The sequence below is a fragment of the Cupressus sempervirens genome, chromosome 7, assembly GCF_028749045.1.
Source record: "Cupressus sempervirens isolate cs-2001-9-10 chromosome 7, ASM2874904v1, whole genome shotgun sequence".
Taxonomy (NCBI): domain Eukaryota; kingdom Viridiplantae; phylum Streptophyta; class Pinopsida; order Cupressales; family Cupressaceae; genus Cupressus; species Cupressus sempervirens.
In genome coordinates, this window is record NC_143124.1 from 858,045,108 (window position 1) to 858,065,709 (window position 20,602).

At 36.8% G+C, this 20,602-nt stretch overlaps 1 protein-coding gene across 5 annotated transcripts in view; it reads right to left on the minus strand.

The window, feature by feature from the left end:
* LOC149550157 (golgin candidate 3-like) overlaps nt 1-20,602 on the minus strand; it is a 167,370-nt gene that overhangs the window by 82,150 nt on the left and 64,618 nt on the right. For all 5 annotated transcript variants that reach the window (XM_089793272.1, XM_089793271.1, XM_089793273.1 and 2 more), the window contains exon 9: nt 7,537-7,659. In XM_089793272.1, the coding sequence (XP_089649398.1) occupies nt 7,537-7,659 (123 nt within the window). The remainder of the gene's footprint in view (nt 1-7,536; nt 7,660-20,602) is intronic.

Sequence of the window (20,602 nt, forward strand, 5' to 3'; positions counted from 1 at the left end):
AGTAGTAGGAAAGGACATAAAGCTAGACAAGAGTAGAAAGCAACTAATGGAAGCACCCAACATGGTTTGTGCAGCAAGGCGATTGAAGATGGCATCCAATTAGTGCCTTCATAGGTTGCAAAAAGAGTCAACCTCAATAGCCTCTCCAATTCAAGAGACATCTCCTTGTCCCTCTAAGTAGTTTCTTTTTATAGTTTATAGCCTTTTTTATTTGCATCGTCAGGAAGATGACAAATTGAGGAGATGATGTAGTCGGCAATTATGCCATTAGTAGTGAGTTGTTTAAGTTTGGTAGACTTAACCAACTGTTAAATCTACTTATATTCAGACCACGACAAGTTGTGATGTCCCTGACGTATGAGAATAATATGCCATGAAATATATACCATTTTGCCATTACACTTTGTTATTTCTAGTTGCTCATATTTTGTTGGCTATGGTTTATAATTCATTCATGTCCATTTGAATGTCACTATTTGCATTATATGATAAAATACTTCCACAAGGCATCTAACTGTTGGTATGTTTATCGTTGCGCCAAAAGCTCGAGCTATCAACGAACGTCACAGACGCTAGACTTGCCCAGATCCACAAGAGGCAATTAAGCCATGTCGCAAATCCCAAAGGAGGTACTGACCACCAAGTCAACAATCTCCCCCTCAACACCAACTGAGGATTCTACACCGACGGAATGGAGACCTCCCAAGATTCGAACTCGTGATCCAAGGCTTTGATACCAATTGCTGGTATGTTTGTCGTTGCGCCAAAAGCTCAAGCTATCAACAAACATCACAAACACTAGACTTGCCCAAATCGACGAGAGGTAGTTACGCCATGTCACGAATCCCAAAGGTGGTGCTAACCACCAAGTCAACACTAACAACCAGTAAACACACCCTCAACATTTATTGGTACTCTTTATCTCCTGCCATCAACTAATTGTCCCACTTTTCATGTTCTTGTGCACAAACTTATCTCAGTAGCCTCATATAACTCCACAATCTTAGAAACTTATTTGTGAATATATTCTCTAAATCTAACACAGTCAAATGAAGGAAAGATGTAAGATTAAATGACAGCTCAATTTGTCTCATTGAGGTGCAGAAAATAACACTAAAACTAGAAGCGAGGCCTTGTACAAATTTAGGGGTAATAATTGTAAGAAAGTATTGAAAGTATACAACAACAACAAAAATGAAATCCCTCCACTAAACAAAAAAAACGGCCACCAACAATGAAAGAAGAACAACGTTGTGAACACTAGATTCATCCCATCAGTAGAGACATAGACTAAACCAAGCCCACTAGTGAAAAGACCAGCTCACAGCAGGACACGAAATGATGCCCAAGGAGAAAAAGAAAAACAACAAGAAGAAAACAACTTGCTAGTTGCCCTGAATTGCAAAGTAAAAATCCAAAACCGAAGGATAGGCCTTAAGGCAAGAAGGGACCTCATGTTGTCTTAGGAGACATCTGGAAGAAGTAGAAGACCTTTGCCAAATGAAATCCTTGCGCAGTCTCACAAAGCTAGTATGAGTAGAAGGGGAGATCAAGTCGATACTTGGTACCCCGTGTAGGTGGAAACACCACAAAGAAAGAAGTGATAAGATAGTTGGGGTACAAACTCATAGAGAGTTGAGGCTAAATAGAGTGGTCACAAAGTCTCAAGGCCTTGTAAAGATAAACCGCAAGGCACTGTTGGTCAATGTATTTGAAAAAGGAAGAGAGGGATTGAACCCCCTAAAAAAGGAATAAAACCTCCCTTTGGTCTTGTAGTAGATAGGGCAATCTAAGATAAAATGAGTCTTTATCTCGACCTCACCAAAGAACAAAGTTGGCGAATTAAGTCCTCCCTAGCAATTTGATGGTCGATATAATGCAAAGACGATGTGATCTCACTTTGAAGGAGCCAAGTGAGATGCGGGGAGTGTGTGACCAAAAGTGGCAAAGATAAGAGGGACGACAATTATCCTGTCCCGAATCTCGAGAAAATCCTCCGCATAGAAGGCCATAATAGGGTGAATCCCCCACATGGGCTAATCCAAGTGTTGTAAATATATTGTTTGTAAATAATCTAATCTAATATGCATTAAAGCTCATGTCAAGATGGAAGGAGATGGGTGGGAGGGGGGGGGGGCGGGCAGCATCCAAAGAGTACTAGAAAGTGGGGAGCTGGCCAATCGCAATCCCAACTGAACCAAGGAGACTCATGGCCTAAGCATACTAGCATCAAGCCCTACTACAGGTGTTGCGAGACACAATAGCTTCTAAAGAGTGGTAACCAAGGTAGGAATATCTATGGTATCCCTCCATGAATTCCACAAAGCACCGAAGATGATACTCAGCAAGGACAATATTGTGAGGCGTGTGTCACTTGCATCTAATGATACATCAAAGAAGGGACTGTACATAACTAAATTGTAATGCCAATTTACAAAAATAAAGCTCTTTAGTCGACTCTGGTCTTCCATTTTGTTAATTGGTAACTCATTGTAATCTCTTTATTTTCAATATAAACTTTTACCATTATATGAATTTTAAAATGTGTTGAGTAATTTCAAGCTTCTTGTATATTACTTTGTCTAGCTTAATTCTTAAAGACATCCATAATTGTTCCTTTTATGTTGTGTTACCCAGGGATAAGTTTTTGGCATAATTTGACTTGTTCCGAAAATGAGGACATCTCGAAAACTCGGAAACCCATCCCCTGGCTACCCATAAAATTAATGCTTGAATTTGATAATGTATTAGACTTCCACTCTCATGTGAATTCTCAGTTTAAATTATTTCACACAAATGTCATATGTTAGATTTTTATAATGTATATAAGCATGCTTTCTCTATGTTTTTATATGAATATTTAAAATTTACCTATATATTTAAAATATTCCCTATTTTTTAAATAGCTATCTCCACTGCTGTCTCATACTCTGGGGAAAAAAAAAATCTGTCCAGGAAACCCATTTCCCCATTCCCCCATCCCGGAAACTTGAGGTAACTTAGCTTTTATGGCTATCTATCTATGATAAATCTATGCATGGGGAAAGATTATAGACCAATTAATTAACAATTGAGAAGATAATAGACAAATTAAAATTGGATCTATTGCACTTTAAAAAATCAGTAAATTTGGGTTGGCCAAGTTTACTAATATTGTGTCGCCATCTTGTATTGGCAGCCAAAATACATTTACCTTGAGTTAATGTCTAATACTGGGAGTTCCATGTGCAGGTCTAATAGCACGTATATGTCTTGTAAACAGTGAAAGTTCAGCCTATTGCCATGCAGTCATATCTGCTAAACTATTTAATGCTAACAAATATCTGTTTCATCAAAGATGCCAAGACCTCCATTTATGACAGTGCAATTGAGTTTTAAAGAGGGTTAAAAACTACTAAATCAGAAATCAGCAACATGTGGCACTTATTTGCTAACCATGTATTTAAATATATTTCTTAATGTATATGAAGCTCATGCCCTAGATATTTTGTGAGTTGCAGAAAACAAAATGATATAATGTTCACAACTCACCAAATCAAGTTGAAGGAGCTTTTATCTGATCACATGAGGAAACTAAGATTCTGGATTCCTCTAAAATGCCCTGGAATCTGACAACAGTTCTGTTCCAGTTCCAGTTCTTTACGGAATCTTGCTGGGTTCCGACAGGGTCCCTCCCGGACATAATCTGGGGGAACTAACAGACTATGGGCTATGGGCTATAGGCTATGGGCCCCACATGCCATTTTTTTTTTCTTAAATCTAAAAACCTTCTCAAACCCGGATTTCAACCATAAAGGCATGCATTTGATCATTTGATGATATTTCATTCATCTCTCAAGCAATTTTCTACAGCTGTAGCATTTTCCTCCAAAGCTAAACACTATGGATAACTAAGACCCACATCAAAGACATAGGAATCATTGGGGAAGGAAGATCTAGTGGTCAAAGGTGAGTGAATCTTCTTTTCATTCAAGTTAATAATGAATTTTTGAAAGAAAAAAAAAATTATAGAAGTTTTCAATACTCTTTTTCTTTCTATACATATCAAGGGGTTATAGTGTCAATTTTTATTTTCAAATTTTTAAGTAACAATGTGTTGATTTTTCTTTTCTATCTTAGGTTCATTATTCAGAGTTGGACAGTGGATGGAAGTGGAAGTGGAAGCTCCAGTTCAGTTGTCAGGGCAACCCCTTTTAAAATTGATGTAAGTTCACCACGTTAGCATTACATAAACATGATTAAGGCATTTCTTGACAGTGGGAATTTTGTTGGTGGTGTAACCATTGCAATGTAGAGTATTTGAGCTCATAATTTTGAGCGAAAACTCACTTCACTCCCAGCACTGAAAAAGGAATGAAAACTTGTAAGGGGAAAGATGGGAATAGGTTGCCAACTCATTTAACCTTGCAATATGCTAGAGAACAAGAGGAAGCTCAAAAGAGAAGCAAGACTACTCCATCCCTTACCTAGATAGGCTTGAGGAGACCTCCTCATGGCTTCGTAAAATCCACTAGCTCACATCCTTTCCTACAAATATCACCACCTTCCAAACCACAAATTGTTGTACAAAAAAGAAGCCCATTGGATGTGGCCTTCAAAAATGAAATTAAATTGATCAATGTGTTGCCCGTTGCATTTATGCCAATGGGCTTCCATTCATTGTTAGATCACCTTATTGGTAGGAGATGGAGACTACCCTTTGCAATACACCTCCATGTATACTTCACCTTATTGGCAAAGGAGAAACCCTTGGTAGAGACACAATTAAGAGTAATCAAATATACATGGATGGAAAAGGTGTGTCCATTTCTGATGGATGGAAAATTTGCAAGAATAGGTCTTTGATCAATGCTATAGCAATGTCACCTAAAGGGGCAATGTTCTTGAAGGGAGTCGATAGTTAGGGGCAAGTGAAAGATGCAAGTTTCATTGTCAATATCCTCATGGGGGAACAAATATTATCCAAGTCATAATGGACAATGCTAAATATTGTAGGGCAGATGGGGCTTCAGTGGAGGCCATATATAATCACATTTTTTGGATACCATGTATAGTCCACTCACTCAATTTAATCATTCAAAAGATTGGCACTCTAATTGAATGGATCACATAAATAAATAAACAAAGGTCAAGGAGTTACAAATGTTTGTGACTAATCATCACATGACACAATCCATATTCAAGACCTTCTCTTCATTGGAGTTGTTGAAAGCAATTTAAGTTTGTTTTTATATTTTATTTTATAGTTTTGAATTTTGAATTTTAATTTTTTTTATAGTTGAACTTGCTATATGACATGTATATTTAATGCTATGTTAGGTTGTCAAAAGACGATTTGCATCTCACACAATCATCTTAAGACAACCTGTGAAACTTGCAAGAGGCCTTAATAGCTATTGTCATCAGCACGTTGTATGGAGGCAATCAAACACAGAAAGAGCCCAAAAAGTAAAAGCATTTGTGTTTGATGATGAATGGTAGAATCGTGTGGAATATGTCTGGAATTCACCAAGCCCATTATGAGCAGGATTAAGTATGTTGATATTGGTCACCCATGTTTGGGTGAAATTTATAATGGTATGGAGACCATGGTAGAGAACATAAAAATAATAATAGTGGCCAAGGAACATGCAGATACATTTTCCTAAGTTATGGAGAAAATTATTGTTAACCGTTGGACCGAGATGACCATCTCCTTTATCTCTTGGCATATATTTTGGCACCAAGGTTTTATGGCCAAAATATGGCTTCTTAGCCAAGGGGGGTGGCACCATATAAAGATGCAAAGGTTGCTGCTAGTTACAAGGCTGCATTTACAAAGATACATTATGATGATAAAACTCAAAATATTGTCTTGACTAAATTTTACCAATTCACATCTACCAAATATCATGATATTGTCACTCTTCATGCTCAATATAGGATGGATGTTGATGAATGGAAGTATGTACATGGTCAATGCTTCATTTTCTTGCAGCCTCTTGCAATTAAAGTTCTCTTCCAAGTGTGTATCTTCTTTTATTCTATTGTTTTTCATTTGATCATGATGCTATCATATGAGATTAAATACTAAATGTTGTATGCAAACTCAACACGTTACAAGTTCTTCAGCTGAGCAGAATTGGAGTGCATACTCCTCCATCCACTCAGTCAAGAACAATCATTTGGATGCCAAAAAAGAAGAGGATTTGGTCTTCATACACTCCAACCTTCGCCTACTGTCACATAAGAAACCAGACTACCATGAAAGTGTGACAAGGAATTCGGATCTAGTCCCTAAGCGTGCTGATTTAGATGCCACAGTTGCACAACTTCCCAATCTTTGTAGATGAACAAGAGAAAGCTCTTTCACACAACATGCAAATAGTGAGTGGCATGACTAGTGGTTCAGGTGAAGTTGAAGCGAAACCAAATTTTGACCTCGACTCGTATGATGATTATGATAATGAAATTGAAAATTAAATATGAGATATGGCTTGTAATCTAAATTTCCACTGTGTAATGACATTTTAAGACTTTTGCAAACTATGAAAATGATATAAGAGGTATTTTATTTATAACTTGATTGGCAATTATGTACTTACAAGTATCACACTTCTAACTTATTATTATTATATGTTTTGAGGTTTTGAGCCAATGATGAATGAACATTGAACATGTTATATTTATGAATCTATGACTATATAAATTTATAACTTTATAATATATCAATATATATTTACATAAATATATATATACAAACACATGGAACCAAAACCTGCCCGAAAAAACAATTTTGAACCCATGAACCTGAACCCAAACCAAAACACAAATCTGTATCAAAACCAGGATTAGTAACTTGGTGGGGAAAGTATTAGGGTAAAAAAAGAAAAATATAATCTGAAAAAGCAATGGGATTTGAAATAATAAGACAGAACATAGGAAGCAAAGGTGAAGGGGAAACCCTTGCAACAATTTATACGTATAAATAGCCACGTGAGGAGAAGTAACCCAAAAGAGGAAATATGCAAGAGGCCAATGCTTAAGCTTAAGGACAGCAGCTGGAAATCGGGGTTATCAAATATCTGTATTAATGCTTCAAGCAGAAGAACTGAAGAGGCAATGTCATAGTAAGAAAACAAGAGGCATCATCATACAACAACACAAAAGGACCACTGCAGGCCAAATTTTCATTGGACAACTCTGCATGATAAGGAGACAAGGTTGGACAATCCTAGAACGAAGCAATGTAGTTCCTCTAGAGCCTCTCCAAAAACCAAAGGCTAACAAATGCATAGAATATAAGGGAAAATAGTGATGTATGTTTTTCTTCAGCTATCGTTACAGACAGTAAATTGTGTAATACAAAAGTGAGCGGAAAGAAATCAGAATAGGATCAAATCATGCTCACACAGAATAAAATTAAACAGTGCATCAAGTTTCTTGTCATCCACTAAGAACAAAATCAAAGAAAAACAATTATAACTATAAATACTGATAAGAATTTACTAAAACCACCAAATCCAGCTAAATATGCTCCAGAAGTGAGTATAATACCTTGTTTTCATCTCTGAGTTGTTTATCAGATGTAGGTGTAGCATGTGAAAAATCACCTTGTTCAGCGAGGATAAATTGTTGTTGCTTGCCTTCCAAGGCATTAATTAGTCTATCCTTTTCTGTCTACAATGCATAAATCTGGTTAGATCAGGGAAACATAAAGCAAATATGTAAACAAAGTTCAAAGAATACTTTCTTTCTTTTAGGCATTAAAACACAAAGGTTTAGCATTCTTATAGTAATACAATATGATGAAATTAGCTGTTCATCCAGACAATAAGATGTTATACAGCATAACTCTTACAATTCCCACCTGATGATCAACTCTCAATGGGCATAGACTGAAGAAGGTGAGAAGAAACTCCTGAAGAAAAAATAAATTGAAACTTTATCCTTTTGAATGGAAATTGATATGTTTAGTAGTTTCATTTTGTAAATGTACTACATTCACTAATTCTTAGTATGGAGATGGCAGTGGATGGAGGATTGAGGTTTCGGACAGCTAGAATGACCTCTACAAATTTCAAGTTGCAGTGAAGCAGACCAAAAATCTCCCAAGAATATAGGAACAAAAATCTAAAAACATAAAATAGAGTAATAACATAAATTACATAAGCTGCTTGAGCCATAGATACAAGAATCTATGAGTCTTGGCAGGACTTGGTGAGTCTAGAGGCGAGCCAAGGCTCCAGAGTCTTTTTGCCTCTGGACTCGGACTCAGCCCAGTCCAACTAAGTCTAGGCTGATTCACCAAATCAGCCAGACTCAACTGGCTCGCCAAGTCCTATGGCTTGGACTCTGCAACGGCAATCAAAGTCATAAAGACACAAAAACAAGGGACGCTGAACCACTGCCAACAATCCTCGTCCCAAGGTCACTCACCACAACTTGTGTGAATTCGAACCTATGACCAAGCTCTGATACCACTTGTTAACTACTAGGATTGTCGTTGCACCAAAAGACTGACCTTTCAATGCCCGATACAACTGCTAGAATTATAGAGGACACAACAGATTGTTAACCATGTCACAAACCCCACAAGGGACGCTGCCCACAGCCAACATATAGTGGCGGAGGTATTATCTGATTGAAATATCACCTTGAACATATATCAAGACATGATGCTAAAACATCTAAAGCAGCACCTCATGATGTTATACATGAAATGCAAGCTCATTTAGAGGAATATGAAGAGGAAAAAGAAGCATATGGAAGAAATGAAAAACTTTGGTAAAGAGGCCTCTTCAAATCTTCATTCTCCACTACCTCCATCTAGTAGTGGTGTTGCAAGTGTGGGAATTGGGCCTCGGACTTGTAAGAAGAAATCTACATTAGATTCAATTTTCATTCTACGCACTACTCTAGGTGCCCAACCATCACTTGAGAGCATAGGTTGGAATAAGGAGAAGCATGAAGCTGGGAAAATGGCACTTGGAGATTTTTAGTTCTACAACAACCTTCCATTTAATGCAATATTTTACTTTCTATGTCTTGATTTTCTTTCTTTCAGAACTTAAGAGCGTGCCACATTGATTATATTGATTTTTAAAGTTTTAAAGTAAAACTTAATAGTATATTATTACCAACCAAAAAAACAACTTAAAATAGTATATTCTTTAATTTGTTTTAGATCTCCTTGTTAACAAATAGTAATGGATGCTATTTGTGGTCCTTACTCAATTATTTTTAGTATCTCGTTATATTTAGCTAATTCTAGTTAATGGTCATTTAAGGTTTCTTTTTAATGTTCTTAGTTAAGTCTATTTTTAGATTATGCTATTTCCGCGTAAACTCTATTGAAGAGTTCATTGTTAATTCAGTAATCAATCTGTCATATTCTCTTTATCCTGGTTTTCACAATTTCATTGAATCAAAGCAAATTTTCTAGATAATTACTTTTTTCATAATTCGTGGTTTAAAACATTTGTGAAGATAATAATTAAAATTTTACTTATCTGAACTGTTGTGATTTCCGGCAGTCTTCAGCAATTTTTTATTTCAATGGTCATTTAGGCTTTCTATTAGCTTTTCTCAATTACGTCTATTTTTAGACTATGCTATTATTAGCGTCTGTAAACTCTATTTAAGAGCTCACTGTTAATTCAATAATCATTTCGTTCATTCCGGTTTTTACAATTTCAGATCAGAGTTCAAAGTCCCTAATGATGAGGAGCTAAAAGGTTCTATTTTGACCCAAAAGGGGGCTGATGTCAAAATCGCAATTATTGAGCAGCATGAGGTATGGAGGAAGGGTTGCACCATCATGGTTGATGGTTGGGCTGATAGAACAATATTGAATTTTCTTGTCTCCTCATCTAGTAATTGTGGAACTAGTACTTACTACTAGTAAACTATTGACTTAGTGATTAAGTATTTATATTTTGATTGTATTAAATTGCTTTTTTTTCTCTTAGGTGCCACAATGTTTTTTAAATCAATTGATGTTTTAGGGAAAACAAAAAAGTTAAAAATCATTATGAGGAATTGAAGAAAGTGTTGAAGTAGGTAGGTGAGAAAAATGTGGTACAGATAGTCATGGATAATGCAGTAAATTATGTTTGTGTAAGTAAACTTATCATGGAGAGGCAACCCCACTTGTTTTGGACTCTTGTGCTTCTCATTGCATTGACCTAATGTTGGAGGATCTTTGCAAACTTTCATGTATAAAACCATGTATAGAGCACAAAAGGAGTGTTTGTAAATTCATATGGAATCATACTTGGGTCCTCAAACTTATGTGGAATTTCACAAATAAGCAAGAGTTGGCTCATCCAAGGGTCACCTAATTCGCAACAAATTTTATCACGTTGCAATCCTTGCTCTAGTCCAAGGCTGGTTTGAAACACATGTTTGTGAGGAGTGGATCGCATCATCATATGAGAAGAGCAATGCAAGAATTAAGATGGCTGATTGGATTATTGATGAGAGAGGCTTTTGGCACCTAGCCAAGGAGATTGTGCAAGTAATTTTCCTTTTGTCCTCATTTCATTTCATCATTTTTGTTCGCACTTGCTTATGTTCATTGTACATTTTTAAAACTAAGAAAATTAAAGGTTAATGTTTCAACTTTCACAATGGTGGCAGTTCATAGGGCCACTAATCATCCTACAAATTGTTAATAGAGAGAAGCCCACAATGGGATATATTTATGAGAGCAAGGATAAGATAAAAGAAGCCATTAGATCTATTTATGCAGGGAATTCAACTAAATATAGTCCCGTATGGGTTGTCATTGATTGATGATGGCACAATCTACTTCACAAGCCTATACAATTATCTGCTCACTACCTTAATCCAACATTCTAATTCAGCGCAAGATTCAAGGCCGTGATGAGATGTGCAGTGGGCTATATAAAAATTGTATAGAGAATATCAACTAATTCAACACTTGGAGCAAATGTAATCCCTCAAATTGTAATGTATAGGAATTCACAAGGAGACTTGTTCTCATGAAACTTATGCAAGAAAAATTGAACACTATTAATGTTAAGTAAAAATCTATACTAATTCTTTTGCCATTTTACATTGATAAAGTCAAAGTTATAGAATTGTTTATAAAAAAAATTGTTTCTAATGATGGTGGCATATGTTTGTTATTTCAGTGCCAAATCTACAGAGGATTGCAATTTGTATCTTGAGCTAGCCATATAGTGCTTTAGGATGCAAGTGCAATTAGAGTATGTTCAAACATATACACTCGAAGAAGCACAAGAAGTTGGTAGTGAAAAGGCGAAAAGTCGAAAAGTCAAACACTATTGATGCCAAGTAAAACTTTATGATTTTAATTTCAAATTATATTATCATTTTACATTGATAAAGTCAAAGTTATAGAATTGATTTTCAAATTTTCTTTTTTCAAATGGATGGTGGGATATGTTTGGTACTTCACTGCCAAATCTAAAGAGGATTGTGATTCATATCTTAAACTAGCCATGAAGTGCATGAGGATGCAAGCGGAATTGGAGTATGTTCAAGCATGTACACTCGAAGAAACACAAGTTGGTAGTGAAAAGGGTGAATGATCTTGTTTTTGTTCATTACAACCTTCGGCTCCGTCATCATTTTTTATGTTTTCATAAAGCAACACTCTAAATGTTTTTATAAAATAGACTACTACAATGGAGGTCTCTGTGATACAGGATAATCATAAAGTGAGCATCTAGAGAAAAAGCTTTGTGATCAAACCAATTAGTTAATTTATTTCTTCTATGTGGCATTGGAAGAGGCACTTCTACGTTTGAAAAAGGTCTCTTTTTGGAGGGAAATTCAACACAAAGGTCTACATAAACAACTTGTTTGGCCTGTTGGATGTATGCTTGTTTATTATTTCATTCCCTCAATAGTTTAACTTTAGACATCTTGATAATCTATCCTGGACATTAACAAAAAGAACCCCCTAATTTCCATCATTGAATTAGTAGATTGAAATCCCTAACCCAAAATTGGGCTACCTCATTCAGAAATTGTACTGGAGTTTCATTTTTGGAATAATTGAGGATTCAGGGTGAGCAATTGTAAGCTATTATTTCATTGTTAGATTACATTGTAAATTGAATTGGATCTGCGAATATCATGTTTACTGGTATAGGACCAATTGGTGTAACATTTGAAAATTTCTTGTGTAGGCTAACTTGTCAACTTGTAGCAGAGCTGGGCAACTATTTGAGCATGAAAATTGCAGAATTTGGCAGATATTATAGCACCTTCTTTGCAGATCTAGTCAACCAGTTAATGGAAGCTTCCAAAGTGCCATATTTTTCCGACTTTAACAGCTAACCCAGTGTCATTCCATGCATTCTCTCAGTGGCTAAATTAGCACCAGACATCATAACTTGGGTGCCAATTTGTTGTAGATCTGCATTCTGAATTGTCTGTAATTCTTGGGATTGGAAATAAATGTAGATTGAGTGGGCTGATGTGCTAATTAGGGTTTATATTTTATTGCTTCAATAGACCTGATTTCCACAAATGTACTATTTGTTCAATTTTTGGGCCAGAATAGCATAAATAAATAACAGATAAAGCAAGAAACACAAAGACACCAGAGATACCTTAGGCAAACCTTCCTACTCTAACGAAAAGCCTGGCCACACCAGAATATGATCCTCAATGGAATGCTTAAAGCACATTGAACTGTTGAGCTGTCGTTTTGCATAATGCTTAACGGCAGGAATCCTTTCAAATTCCTCTCTTGAAAAGCTGAATTTGGGAAATCAACTCCAAGGTTCCGAGCGATCTTGCAACCTACTGGAATCCGCTCAATTGAAGATAAATGTATTTGTTCATGAGGAGGCCTTTGCTGGTTCTGATAACTTCGGATAAGATATTGAATCTGTTTGCTGCTTCAAAATAAAACACACAAAAAGAACTATGTTTTTGTATTTTTTATGTTTTTAATGAATGCAATCTAACAATGCAACTAATATGAATTCCTATTTTAACAACGGGTTAGTAAAGCAAATTACGAAGATAAGGTAACTAGAAATTCAAGCAAATAACATGGAAATAAAATCCTAACGGACATAAGCTATGCAAAACAATGCGTCTACGAGTTAAGCTTTTGAAGAAATCGGTGAGTAACTAATGAAAATAGGAGCAGCACTTCCTTAATTCCACTGATGCAATCGTTGATGGGAATTTAGCTACCGTAAGATGTTTCACTTTTCATCAAATCGCAAGGCCACGGAAAGTGCGCTCATACGAGACAAAAAGCTATGTAGGAACAAAATAGGTGATCTCTTCTCGAACTAGATATGTCAACGGAATTCGTAAAACCGTAGCAAACACCAGAATTAAAAGATCGCACAACCAGAAATAACACAATAAACTTTTGGCTCAATCACATTCCATGAACATGCATTCACAAAAATATGACACACTTAGGCAAGAATCACTACACTCCAAATGCGAGCACCAAAAGCATATATTATTTCAAAATTTCAAAATAACGACGGCCTTGATTACATATTACAATCCTGTATTTATAAGAGATCCTCTCCTCAATTTGTGTTGAGAGTGAGAGATATCTTCATGCAATCATATGCTTCTAATTTAATAAAACAAACTAATTATATACAAACTGATTATCTAACTGGTGCTTAGTAGGACTCCATCCATTTTTATATCATTAATTGGATGCATGAACCTTTACATGTCATAAAACAAAGAAATTATGAGAGAATAAGAAGAAGAGAGCCTTCAGTTGATGTAGAAGTGTCTGGAAGTGTGAAAAATAGAAGTCCAACCTTCATTGGGCGTTTGTCAAAGTTAAACTGCTACTGGAATGCGTTTCCAGTGCATGGAAAGCTTTGATTTTGGAACTAGTAGTTAACAGTTAGCGCACCTCGGAAGAAGCGCATTTGCGCACCTTTGACTTCTCCAAAATTCTTCCAACACATTGTTGCAAAAAGCGCACCAGCGCACCTCAAGGGTCCAAAAAATGCAAAATTTGACTTAGTGTCCAAATTGAAATTCCGGCTTCTAGGTTTTGTCCCTCTTCATACCAGAGCTATGTCTGGGTGTGTTGGTTCCGAAAACTGCAAATTGGAAATCCAATAGCCTGTCACTTCTTCGATAGGACTTCTCAATCAGTTCTAACCAATGAACGGGAATACTTCTCGATTCCCCTACACTTCAGGCTCCACTACACCCAGGCGGGTAAACCTTCACCTCAAACACTGACTATCTAGTTCAAGGCTTTTCTATAGCGAATTCAAACTTTTGGAGTTCTCTGGCTGGCAAGGTCCTCGAACTCAATCAAAAATGAAAATTGGATACTGAGTGTTTGAATTGAATGGATTGTAAAATATTTATAAATAATTGATTTGATGCTTGTAGGAAGGAAGTTACAGATTTTCTAACTTCAATAATAAAAAGACCAGTGCCTCTGCTCATTCGGGAAATTGACTCAACTTCAGTGAATTTTCATGTACAACTTTATAATGTTTTACGCACTTTAACTGCCAACAATTTAATAACCAAAATGCGACAGACCAAATATTATGCACTCTTAAATTACTCCAGATTGAACTTTAACTCCTCTGATAGGGAGACAAACTGGACACAGATACGGAAATGATTTAATATTTCACAATATCTACGATGATCAAATTTTAAAATGTTAAATGACCATGTCCATTTATCCCATATTTAAATTGTATACAGAATTCCAGAAAATAATTACAAAGGACAATTCGCCTGCAGTTTAAAACTCCACGCCTTTAATAATAAACAAAACACATTTTCTTTTATTATTAAAATAAAATAATGGAATTTATATTACAAAATCATAATATACTTCTCATTCCTCCATACAATAAAAAATATGAAATACTTTCTCGTTAGAAAATATAAAATGTTCGGATCTGTCTTTCTGAATATATCTTATAAAATAAAGTATCTCTCATTTATATCTTACATTTTGTATAGGCGTGACTTTTCAAACCTATGTTTTTGTCTTTTCATAACTAATGCTAATGGAGAAGTATACCGATTGTAATTTCTTAATGAGCCATAGCAAGATTTTTAATAGTAATTAAGACTTTGCAAAGGACAATTCGCCTGTAGTTTAAATCTCCACGCCTTTAATAATAAACAAAACACATTTTATTTTATTATTAAAATAAAATAATAGAATTTATATTATAAAATCATAATATACTTCTTATTCCTCCATACAATAAAAAATATGAAATACTTTCTCCTCAGAAAATATAAAATGTTCGGATCTGTCTTTCTGAATATATCTTATGAAATAAAGTATCTCTCATTTATATCTTACATTTGTATAGGCGTGACTTTTCAAACCTATGTTTTTGTCTTTTCATAACTAATGCTAATGGAGAAGTATACCGATTGTAATTTCTTAATGAGCCATAGCAATATTTTTAATAGTAATTAAGACTTTGCATTTGTCATTTGTTTGGGCTGATGTTTCTTCCTTAATCGTGTTATACTTCATTAGTAGATCATTTCTTGGGCGATGAAGTTCAGACGCTGTCGTAAATCCCCATTTTGCCTTCGTTACAGATGGATCAAACTATGTGCTACGACATTTTCTTGACAAACCCGCGAGTCAGGAGATCGCTGTGTGAGACAACACTCGAATAATGGAAGAGTGCAACAAACGTGATAGATTATCAAAACAAATGCTCCCACCCAGTACCAAATATTTTTCTTTGCAAAATTGTGGAGTGCATCATGGATATATTATGGATGCTAGGTATCTGTCGTCATGGCATTATTGGTGGCAGAATCTCTTCATATATTCTCGAGTTTATTGCCTATTAATTACTTTGGCTTATGCCATAATCAAAACTCCCTTGTATTTTATCGTCATCGCATCTGGATTCCTCTCGAAAATTGACTTTCCCAACTTTCCCTTTGATCAATATATATCATTAATATTTAATAATATCAAAAGATTATCTTAGGAAATACTGATGGAATGGTTCGACCGTGAATCTTGTTTCAAATGCCGCTTGTAGGGTTGCCTCTTCAACTCAATATCATGCCTGAAGATTCTCATGCCTTGCAAACTTTTCAATATTGCCAGTAGCTATGGACGCGTGCCTGGTGCTTGTATATATGGAATAATTGCCAAGACACCTCTAATTGACTCTTCACGTTTTGGCATTTCCTTGGAATTTCATTTACACCTCTGGATTGCTTGTAAGCAGAGGCCCATTCTTGACAAGCTTTGTAGGCAAGCAAAATTCTCTCAACAACTTATAATTGGCTAAACATGATGTTTGTAGATCATTAATTAATTTAGTCTTCATATTAGCAATCCTTCAAAATTTTGTTTTGATTTTCTTGTCTAAAATCTACTAATATTGTCTGTTCAGTCTTATTACTGTGTGTTTGATAATTGGTTGCAACAAATCTTTTCTTTTCTTTTTTTTACAAAGAACGAGTATCACCAACAACCATGGACATGAATCTTCCACATTATTTCAAAAATGGAAGCCCAAATTTGGGCTCCATCAAGGTGTTTGCCCTTGAATTTCTCTATTATTTCAGTGACCTTTGCCGCATCCGATAAATCTAAGGCATTATATTTATTTTTGACCTTCCACTTGTAATTATCTACTTCTATATGGGTTTCAGCAAAATCCCTTAGTTTAGTATCTAGCTCTAACAAAGCCTCTTCTGTCCTGAATGCTTGCCAAATATCTTCATCAGTAGAAACTTCTTCAAAAATCTTCCTAAATCTCTGAACTACTATCTCTACAGGTATCAACTTCTCCCATGCATCGTCCTCAAAAATGTCCAGACATGCATCACTATAGTATTTCTCAGCTTCCAAAATTTGCTCTTAGGCTTGGTCCTTGAGCCGATGGATCTCCGCATGTAATGATTCCATTACTTTATTACTATCCACTATCTTTTCTATCCAATCATCAATTAAATCTAACTCCTCTGCCGTATATACATCCATGAGCATTCTATACCTCTGGCCTTTTATCGCCTGTAGCACCTGTAAATCCTTTCCCCATGTATGTACCTCATCCATAAGACCGAAGTCTTGATTCAAAATCACTACCATTTTATCCACATTCTCCTGCATGACATGTAGTAGCTTGAGATTCCCTTGGCTGATGAGTACCCCTTTCTCCTCAAAACTTTCCCGCCATTGCTGACAGGCATTCAAAAATGGATCCAATCCCACCACCCCCCTATCTCTCCTTTTCATTGCTGCATTTAGAGTCTCCTCGGGGTTGGCGGGGTTTAATGGGCCAACAACTTCGCTCAAATATCCTTTTAAGGATTTCATTTTGTCTCCGAAGTGTCAACAACTCTGCCCCATCCTATTCCAGGCTCCAAAAAACTTCCTTCATTCCTGCTGTGACCATCAAATTTGTTGTTTCCAAGGTGGGTTTCCCAAGCATGACTTCCTGGATCTAGTAATCTTGTGGACTCAATTCTTCAACATTTGAATGGGGAGGAGAAAGAGCTACATGAGCAAAAAGGTCTTGATTCAAATCACTCATAATGAAGGCCAAAGGTTGTGCTTCTTTAGGAGGTGAATCAGGTTTCCTTAGCATTTCTATTAGTTTCATTTTGTCCTCTTCTATAGTGAACTGTTGCTTCTTGCTCCTGATTACTTCTTTTTGGAGCCACCTTGGAACATGTTGAGCTGAGGATTTTCCTTTTGAGGATGAAGGAGTTTGCTCTACTATGCTCTTACCCTTATCGCTCCTCTCCGGGGTCTTTTCCCTTTGTGACGACCCTTCTTCTGCAGTCTCTGTTTCGATGGAGCCCACAGTTCTCACCTCTGTGTCCTAGGAAGTTTTTTGAGGTTGTTCACCTATTTGTCCCTCTTCCGACACTTCATTGCTAGATACTTGTTGTGGCTCTCCTTCAGGTTCTACCTGGACCTGCACAATTTCTGTTCCTGGAGGACTAATTGATCCCTTGTCAACACAAAATGTGACTTGCAACTGGGATGTGGATGCAGGAACTACTTCGAGTCCTTGTGATTCGGGGGGCATCTGAGTCCAATCTTCCTGTTGAGGTTGATTGGTTGGCGTATCTTGAATCTTATCCCCCACCAATTCAATGCCAATAGGCATGAAATCAAAATCTGACATCTTAAATACATCAGTCCCCTCAACATCCTGCTCGTTAATCCATTGTTGCATTTCATCCTCAGATGTTGTAGACTAAATGACCTGCTCAGGCATGGGTGGCAATGTGATTGTCGAGCTTCTTCTTTGTTCCTCTTCTGTGGCTCTAGAAAGCCGGGTCCTCTTATTCAAAGGTATATTATCCTCATCATCCTCTTCTTCATCTTCTTCAGGAATAGGTTCAAGGATCGATGGGATAGGAACTACTTTCTTGGTCATCCTTTGCCTCTTTTTGACCGAAGTCTTGATCTTTCTTCCCTTTTCAGGCGCAAAAGGGGATGCTTGTTCTGTTCACCGAGGTGGGGAAACTTCTTGTATCTCAGCTTTTGCCTTTGCTTGACTAGGTGCAACTGTTGATACTTGAGGATCATCCTGGGCTTGTGTAGCTAGTGGCACTTGAGGATCAACCTGGGCTTGTGGAGCTCCAATATCTTCCGGCCCTTGTATATTTTCTTCTCCTTGCTACGGAGGTGTTGGGATTTCACCCTCTTCTGGCTCATCTCTTGGCGGAGAAGTTCTTTTCCTCTTGCCCCTTCCTCCGCCCCTCTGAGCTCGATAATATCCAATTGGTCTGTCAAGTTGGTGTACCATTTCCGGCCTTTCTGGTGACTGAGCTGCAAAGGTAGGGATGGTGACTTTCTTCCCTCTACCTTTGGTTGGGTGGGCTTGTCCATAAAAGACACCGTTTCAGGAATTGGATCGAGCTTAAATGGTTTCTTAATCCAATGTTGTGTCATTTTAATGACATGCCTCGTCCTATGGTTGATATCAAAATTCTCCTCCCTATCAACCTCAACATTCATAATGGGCCTATTACCAATCTTGTCCCTATTGAACAGAGGATCAAGTAACTCCTCTAAGTCTTGCTGCAATATCTTTAATGGAATCTTTATCTTTAGGGCCTTCTCTGCCAAGTACAAAGTCATCCTACAATAATCCCTTATTCGGATATCATAGTCATTTATTGTGTTCATCCAATGATCCTCAATAGCCTCTTCATGTTGGAATGTTTTGCCCGCCAAATATTGCACTCTCCCGATGTTATCAAAATATGGCCGATGAGAATTGTACTCTTCCAAGGGATACTAATCCCATTCACACTCAAAAAAGGTGATATCTTGCCTCCAATATACCCGAAAAGGTCCTATAGTCAACAACCATGTCCAATATTTTTTATATTGCCTTCTAACTCTATCATAGGCAAACAAGATTTGTCGAGAAATCTCCAAGAGAACAAGTCTGTCACAAGGATACCTCAGGAGCTTTTTCAGGTTAACGGCGGGTACCAACTACCCTCAAATATGTCAAAGTTCGGAATTGGATATAATATGCTCCGAGTACTGTTATCTGTGCCACTGCATCATCTAATAATCTCTTTGCATAATCCCCTTCTATGAATCAGATTATAGCGAATATGAAGGCATCATTCACAATTCTATATTCTTGGCTCTACTTTGAGAGCCTCTTCTTTACTAGCTGAGGATAGACGATAGAGGATAAACTTGATTTCCAAACATCCAAGCTTCTCAGTTGGGACTCAAACGAGACTAAGACCGACCCTAAAATGACTCAGGCCGGACTAGGATCTGAAAAATCCAAAAAAATAAAGTAGGGGGTCCCCATTTCCTATTGAAATGGGGCATGCATTGTGGAACCACAACATGAACGTTCTCATGCTCATAATTCTTAACTCTTAACAATCAATCAGTACACAGTTCTGTCTCCTTGTAATGCAAATGTAGAAAATGTCTGAGAAACATAAATCAATCATTCACTGATGGAACACAGAATGATTCTCAAGCATATGCAACACAGAAGATGTGACCTTAATCTTCAAGCATACATCACCAGAATGCTACATATGCAGAGATCTAACATGGCTCTTATTATTCTGAATTTTTAAGTTATATGTACACGTACAAGCCTCCCTTCCCTTGAACAATATATTATTAATGTCCTCATCAAGGATGTGACAAAAGTCACGACAAGAAGAACCCAAAGTTTAACAACAGTTACTATAGATGTTGAGAAAACCGATGCTATAGCTTGCCAGGTCCCATATTCAAGCGGTGATTGTACATGCCTTCAAAGTCTCAACATGAATTGACGGCAATGATAACAAAGTGTCATTACATAATCGTTCGATGCCACATATCTTTAATCACCATTAAAACCATAACTGAACCAACTCAATGCATACACGATGATCGAAAAACATGAACAATCGACCGCCAAACATACACAATGATCATGAACACAAGCCAAGACAAAACCACGATGACAAGACATAATATACATAGTGCCAAGTCATAATGCCTCGGTGGTAAAGAATGGTGTGCTCGTAGGTGTCAATGGTGAGCTCTCTCACAACTACACTATCTTTAGCACTCCCTCATAGCAAGAGAGAGATCATATATGTCATAGTGCGTCTCATCCTG